The sequence below is a fragment of the Mus caroli genome, chromosome X (genome assembly GCF_900094665.2).
Source record: "Mus caroli chromosome X, CAROLI_EIJ_v1.1, whole genome shotgun sequence".
NCBI classification, from domain to species: Eukaryota; Metazoa; Chordata; class Mammalia; order Rodentia; family Muridae; genus Mus; species Mus caroli.
The window spans coordinates 105,024,450-105,032,644 of record NC_034589.1 but is presented as its reverse complement, the minus strand read 5'-3'; the positions used below and the strand labels follow the sequence as shown (position 1 = coordinate 105,032,644).

Below are 8,195 nucleotides of genomic sequence, written 5' to 3'. Positions count from 1 at the left end.
ACAGGGGAATGCCAGGGCCAAAAAGTGGGAATGGGTGGGTAGGGGAGTGTGGGGGGGGAGGGTATGGGGGACTTTTGGGATACCATTTGAAATGTAAATGAAGAAAATATCTAATAAAAATATTAAAAATATTTTTAAAAGTTTAAACTCATATTTACTAAAGTAAAAGCATCATTCTTCATGCCTAAGCACCTGCGGAAACCTGGGAGTGTCTCAACTGGTCTGCTCCATTGTGTTGCTGCAGTTACATTATTTGAACAACCTTTATCATGGGCACTAGGAATAATACCTGATCTCAGAGTAACAGATCTCAGTTTGCTACTAGCTCACAGACTATTGAACCATGCTTGGGAACTGGTTACCATCAGTCCTTATCTCTACAAATCCTGTCTCCTACCACCTCAGAATGTTGACTTTGTTCCCAAATGCACATTAATATGGCTTCACATAGCATATAGTATCTGCAACTAGAAGCAAGTGTATTACTGCTCATCTCATCTACTTAGTATTGGAAGTCATGATTTTAGCCATTCTCATTACCAGTGGCAGGAATCTCTTTCTAACAACATGAAGAGGAAATAATCAAAAAACAAAACATACTGCTGGGAATTTCTTCCCATCACACATAGCAGTAGATAACCTTGTTATGGTTATATCTATAGGATGGAGCACAATATGTTAGCTAAAAACTGAAACTGAAAAATGAAAGTGGAACTATCATATGTTTAGGAATTGCCATTTTGGGATATATAATCAAAATATTTGAAAACTGGGCCTCAAGAGATGTCTCAGTGGCCAAGAGTACTTACTGTTCTCTTAGAGGATCCAAGTTGTTACCAACACCCTTGATTTACAACTGTAATTCTAGCTCTGTGGAATATGAGACTCCTCTAGTTTCTGTGGGTACCTACACATCCATGGGCATATAACAAAAACAACAGCAGCAGCAAGAATAGCAACAATAATATATTTTTAACGGAATTGAAAGGAAAATCTCTTATATTATCCATTGCAGCATTTTTTGGAAATAGTTGAAATATGGTAACAACGTAAATCTTATTAAGGGATGAATAAATAGAGAAAATGTGGTATTTCTGCGTATGTACACATAACATTTTATTATATGTAGGTATGTTTATAGAATAGAATATTGTTCACCCCATATAAAAGGTAACCTTGCTACTTATAAGTATATGAATAATAATGAAAAGTATCATGTTAAGTGAAGTAGGCTAGACACAGAGTGACAAACACTGCATAATTTTACTTACATGAAAGATTTTTTTAAATAGTCAAATGTGCCAGGTATAATGGTTCATACCTTATAAGCCCAGAACACAGGAAACTGTGCAAAGGGGATTAGGAGTTTCAGGCTAGCTTAGGCTATAATGTGTATAATGTGTTTCTCAGTATATATATATATATATGCTGAGAAGCAAGAGGGAGAATCTCACACATAACCTGTGGCTGTCCTATGCAGTTCAGGCTGCAACTCAGAGTGATTCTGTAATGATGGCATTACCATGTAAGCCATTGAACAGGGCTCTATATATGCATTTTAGTCCTAGACTGTTACTGAAGAATCTACTGCTAGTGGTTATGTTGGGTGTTAAAATTAATAGGTTTTTAGGTGAAGAAAGGGAAGACAGGAATTGATTGTGAGGGTAGCACACTGACAATGCTTTTTGTGTGTGTGTCACATTTAGGAAGCCCTGGACTTTTGGAATGCAACCCTTTGCACAAAATCAACAGAGTTATTGACAGTGTCCTTTACCTAAGCCAGAACTTTAGGCTTCAGTATGTTTCCTAAAACGAAGTTGACCTGAGAGTCCAATAAAAGACAAATTTGACTTCAATTGCAGTCTTCCTTAGGGGAGAATTCACCTTATCCTGTAAATGTCCACTTACTCTGTTCCCTCTCTAAGTGGGTCTTCGCAATTTTAATGCTAATTGATTTTTATTACCTTATTTATTTTCTTAGTTAAAATATGCTCTTAGGAGTTTTAAAAAGAACTGTGCTTCTTTCAGAAGCTTCTAGTTAATAGGCATTGTCATAATAGGTCGCCTTTAGCATTGCTAATGCTTAGACCCCAGCACATTTCTAGCAAATAAAATCAGGTTTTATTTAGTTCAATTTAAAGAATGAATCAGCTTTGGATGTCCTCTAAATGAATTACAAATTAATTGGCTGAGCGTGTTCAGTGTTCTGTTCATTACTTCTTCCATTCTGACAGTAATGTAGGTTAACTCGCACTAGAGAATTTGGTGCAATGGAAATTCATGGGAATATTCATGACAGCAGTTGCAATGAATTATTTGAACCTTCCTAGAATCTTCTACAATTGATTTTATCCTGGGTTTTGAGAATTTTAATTCCACAACTGTTGTGCAATCAATGTAGAACAAATAAAAGATGTGATTTTTTTTTTATGTTGCAAATAACATTAGACCCCTTTGATGAGGAAAAAAAAACTTTAAATGGCATGTTTAGATTCATTCAATGAAAACATATGATTTAATAATAGTACTTACAATAAATATTTTTAAGTAAGGAGAAACAGATTTAACTTGTAATCATTTTCAAGTTTTATTTTTGATTATATGTATGTGTGTGCACCTGGACATATGTTTGTGCACCACCTGTTTGCAGTTGCCTATGGAGACCAGAATATGTGGTCAGATCCTGTGGGAGTATAGTGATAGGTAGTTATGAGCCATCCAGCATCAGTGCTGGTAATCAAATTTTGAGTCTCTGAAAGAACAGTATGTTCTTAACTTTTGAGCCATCTTTCTATCCCTTTGTAATTGAATTTCTCTCAGAGAGAGAGAGAAGAGGAAGAGATGGGGGGAGAGACACATAAAAACAGAGAGGTGGAGACAGAGAAAGAAAGAGGAAAGTCTCATTGAACCTGAAACTTGCCATTTTGCCTAGATTGGCTGGGTAATCAACACCAGGAATCCAGTTAGCTCCACTTCCCAGTGCTGGGGTTATGGGCACAGCTGGCACACACTACTTTTATGTGAGAGCTGGTGATTTGAGCTCAGGTCCTTCTGCTTACATAGCAAGTGTTTTTGCTCACTGTACCATCTCCCTGGCCCTTGCTGCACATAGTTTATTTCCTACTTCTGAGTCTGATTTAGGAGGTCTTCCATATTAAATTAAACAATACATTTTATAAGGAGTGTATATGTAGGACGTATTTGAAGGACATTCTTAGTGTGGAGCTAAATAAACTTCATCTTAGGCAAAAGGAAGCACTGGAGCCTCTATTGCATTGCTTCTCCTGTGGAGATGTGAACAAACATCTATTCACTCCAAATCCAGCACAGAGACAGACCAAAGGCAAGATTCCATTCAAATCCAGCCTGCAGAACAAGTGGGTTTATTGGGTTTATTTATTAGATAGAGCACAATGACTCAAAACCACCTGTATAACACAAAAGGCCCATCCCTGCATATGTGACACCAAACTCACTGAGCTGTCTCATATTTTAGCACTTCTGAAGGCCACTTGTAGTGAGGAGCCAGGGGGAATACTGGTTACATTCCCAGTTGAAGTCCTTACACCCTTCCATCTGCCCTACTAGAGACTATTGGCAACTCCACTACTACTGGCAGAGCCCTGACTATTAAAATATATTGTTTTCTTTCCTTGCCTGATGAAAGACTCAGGGTTATCTCTGCTCTATGTTGGTAATGAGAAAAGTCATGTTATGCTCAGATGAACTAACTATACTAAAACAACCGCATACCCCAAACGTCATGATTTGCAGCACTTTTAAAAGCACTCTTATAGCCTCCTCTTTATCTGTTTCTCTCATCTCTCTATCTGTCTATCTATCTAGCTAGCTAGCTAGCTAGCTCTTCCTTCCTTCATACCTTCCTCCCTCTATTTCTCGACCTATCAATCTACCCAATTCCCTGCTCCTTCCCTCCACTGCATCCCACCTTCTCTCTCCCTACCATCTACCTCTCATTCCCTTTTTCTTTCTCCTTTATCTTATCACACAAACATGGATACACACAGATTTCCAATATATAATATATATAATTGTATATGTAAGGCCCATTTTTAGATTTTTCCAGTATTACATAATATAATTGGGTATATCATAGGATAAAGCTTACAGAAAAAGAATTAGAGATGTTTGTTTCTACCTCTGCATTGGACCCTTTGTGACCTACTGAACAAGTTCTTTGACCTTTCTTTTCCTGATACCTTATCAGCAAAATGATCATCATTATTCTATCAGTTTTCTAGTTTACTTCCCAGGAACAGCTCTGAGACTCATTGAATTAAACAATGTATAAAGCATGTACTATATTGGGTTTTTTAAAAGCCTAAGAACAAAAAGGGTTAGGTTTATTGGAAACTTTTGGAGACTATAAATATGATTCATTTTTCATAATTACAATGTTCTCTTTCCTTTTACTAATTTGTCTTTTAAATTCATCATGTTACCAAGGGTCCTTAAGTTCGTAAACCTGCTGCATTGTAAAAGAATTAAGTAACAAATTGATAAAGCTAATGGATTTGTTTGCAGTTTGGCCAAACTGGGAAGAAAAAAGAGATTTATAGTTTCTCTCTACATTTTCTATAGCAGTGTTAGAATTTTATAGAAAAGATGAAGTAAGCTATGAGACTTATATTAGTTAATTTAAGTTGTCAGAATTGTGTGAAATTTCTTCTTGGGAAGCAAATGCTTTTGGGGCCTTTAGAGTTTTTCTCTACCTGAAAGACAACTTTAGATTAACACTAAAGGGCAGGCAGCACAATGTTATTAGGCTATCTTTGGTGTGTGTGTGTGTGTGTGTGTGTGTGTGTGTCTGTCTGTCTGTCTGTCTGTCTATGTGTTTCTGTATGTGTATATGTGTTTCTATATGTTTACATATTTATATATGTATAAGTTTACACATGTGTGTAGAGCAGGGTGCCATCACCAGAAATAATATAGACTTCCTTTGAGACAGGGTCTCAAATTGGCCTGCAATTCAATAGTTAGGCTAGGATTGGCTGACCATTAAGACCCAGAAAGTCTTCTGTCTCTGTCTTACTAACACTGGCTTTATAAGAGCATGCCATCATTTTGGCCTCCTAGGCACTCAAAGCAAACCATTTCCTTGCAGGCAATGCAAGTACTTTATTGAGTGAGCTGTTATCCACAGCCTCTCTCTTTGTTAATTTTGTGTAATATATGAGTGGGAATGTGTGCATTATAAGTAAAAGTTTGAAAGAATATAAATTAAAATGTTAAGTGTTATTCCAGGTTGTTAATTTAAATCATCTTCTTGTTTCTCTGTTTGCTATAATGAAAATGTTTGCAGAGTGAAGTGCATTGCATTTCTGTCACTTAAAAGCAATTCTACTCCTTTCGTCCTAGCATACTTATTATGGAAATTTAAAACAATGAAAATATATATTTTAATAATGAAGAAATATGGCAAAAGTTGTAAAATTTGTTTACCTACTACATTTGCTGGACACTTGGGTTCATAAACTCTGAGTCTTAGATTGTCTGGAATTTAGACAATCTAAGAAACAGAAATTAGTCAAAGTGAATGGATTTATTTATGTTCTGGCCAAAGTGTGGGCAGCATCTAAGTTCCTCCCCATCATGCCTGTAGGAATCTCATAATTTATAGAAAGTCAGGAGACAAGGCTAGAGCATACACAATTTAACTGTGAGATAGACCCATGATCCTATTGTGGGAACAAGGAGACCTGGGTCCTAAGTTTTCTCTGAGAAAGTGTTTTTTGTTGTTGTTTTGTTTATTTTAATTTACATCCAGATAGAGAAACATGAGATCTTAAAGACATACTACTTTGAAAGAGAAAATAAAATTGTTGAATATAAGATTCTCACCCATTCAGGGCTTGATAAGAGTTCTTTGTTGTAAGTCTGTTATTGCCTTGAGAGGTGGAGAATGCCAGCATTTTGTACCTTTGCTTAGGAGGTCAGTTTGAATTCCTGACACCTGGGTTCCCCCCCCCCCTTTTTTTTTTAGGAGTAAAGGGTTTATTAAACTTATATATTTTTTTCACTTGATAAATTTTTTATTTTAATTAGGTATTTTCTTCATTTACATTTCCAGTGCTACCCCAAAAGTCCCCCATACCATCCCCTCCCACTCCCCTACCCCTCACTCCCACTTCTTGACCTTTGCAAGTTAAAAAAAAATGTAGTCTGATAGCTGAAAGAAGAGGCACAAGTGTCTCTTAGAATATCTCTGTATCATTGTCACAATGTTATATATTAGCTTAGCTTGCTACTTCCCACACTGTTTACCTTCTTGTATTACATTTTAAATATATTTTCTAGCTACAGGACCGCACTCAATTCAGTGACCGAGACTTGGCTACTCTTAAGAAGTACTGGGACAATGGTATGACCAGCCTGGGCTCTGTATGTAGAGAGAAGATTGAAGCTGTTGCAACTGAATTAAATGTCGACTGTGAAATAGTTCGGGTAAGACATGTTCAGTAATTTTCATGCTTTAGTTAATGAACAACAAAAATGAGAGATTGAAACTAGCAGCACAGGGTACTGCAAACAATATCATTAATGACATGAAAAGACCTGCAGAGTGGGAGAAATTTTTTTCTTTTAGATTTTCAATTTATTTATTTATTATTTATTTATTCATCCATCCATTCATTCATTTATTCATTCACTTTACATCTTAATATTAGCCCCCCTCTTCCCAGTCCCCTCACACAACCCCTCTACTCACTACCCCCTCTCCTCCACCCATTCCCCCCTCTCCTCCTCTGAGAAGGAAGAACCACCACCCCCATTATTACCCCACCCTGACACATCAAGTCACTGCAGGACTAGGCACATCCTCTCCCACTGAGACCAGACAAGGGGGCCCAGTTAAGGGAACAGAATCTATAGACAGTGAACAGAGTCAGGGACAGTCCCCACTTCAGTTGTTGGGAGACCCACAGACACAAAGCTACACATCTGCTACATATGTGCCAGGGGCCTAGGTTCAGCTCATGTATGATCTTTAGTTGGAGTTTAGTTCTAGGAGCCCCCAAAGGTAGAGGTTAGTTGACTCTGCTGGACTTTTTGTGGAGTTTCTATCATCTTCAGTTCCCTCAGTCCTTCCTCCAACATTTCTTTCTTTCTTTTTTTTTTTTTCCTGAGCATCTAATATTTGGGTGTGAGTCTCTGTTCCCATCAGCTGCTGGGTGGAGCCTCTCGGAGGACAGTTATGCTAGGATTCTCTCTGTAAGCATAACAGATTATCATAGTGTCAGAAATTGGTTCTTGTCCATGGGGTAGGTCTCAATTTGGGCCAGTCATTGGTTGTCTATTCCCTCAGTCTCTGCTCCATCTTTGTCTCTGCACATCTTGTAGGCAGAACACATTTTGGGTCTAAGGTTTTGTGTATAGGTAGGAGTCCTTATATCTCTACTGGGAGTTCTGCCTGGCTACAGAGAGTGTCATCTCATAGACATCCCCCTCCACCCCTGTCCATTACCAATTTCTATTCCCTCTCCCCTGCTTTCCCTACATCTGATCCACGCATCCTGTTTCCCTCCCCATCTCCTCTCCCCCTGAGTTTCCTCCCTCCATCTACCTCCGATTTCTATTTTCTTTTCTCCTCTGAGAAAGATCCAAGCATCTTCCTTTGGCTTGTTATTTGGCTTCTTTGGGTCTGTGAATTGCAGTGTGGTTATCCTGCACTTTAATGTTAATATTCCACTTATCAGTCAGTATTTATTCAGGATGATATTTTCTGATCTATCCATTTGCTTGCAAATTTCATGGTGTCTTTGTTTCTAATAGCTGAATAGTATTCCATTGCATAAATGAACCATATTTTCTTTTTTTTTAATTTTTAATATTTTTTTATTACATGTTTTCCTCAATTACATTTCCAATGCTATCCCAAAAGTCCCCCATACCGCCCCCCACTTCTCTACCCACCCATTCCCATTCTTTTGGCCCTGGCATTCCCCTATATTGGGGCATATAAAGTTTGCAAGTCCAATGGGCCTATCTTTCCAGTGATGGCAGACTAGGTCATCTTTCGATACATATGCAGCTAGAGACAAGAGCTCCGGGGTACTGGTTAGTTCATCATGTTGTTCCAACTATAGGGTTGCAGATTCCTTTAGCTCCTTGGGTATTTTCTCTAGCGTCTCCATTGGGAGCCCTGTGATACATCCAATAGCTGACTGTGA

General features: G+C 37.9%; 1 protein-coding gene across 5 annotated transcripts in view; it reads left to right on the top strand.

Moving 5' to 3' along the window:
- Positions 1–8,195, top strand: part of Hdx (highly divergent homeobox) — a 121,273-nt gene that overhangs the window by 67,324 nt on the left and 45,754 nt on the right. For all 5 annotated transcript variants that reach the window (XM_029472958.1, XM_029472957.1, XM_029472959.1 and 2 more), the window contains one exon: positions 6,322–6,468. In XM_029472958.1, the coding sequence (XP_029328818.1) occupies positions 6,322–6,468 (147 nt within the window). The remainder of the gene's footprint in view (positions 1–6,321; positions 6,469–8,195) is intronic.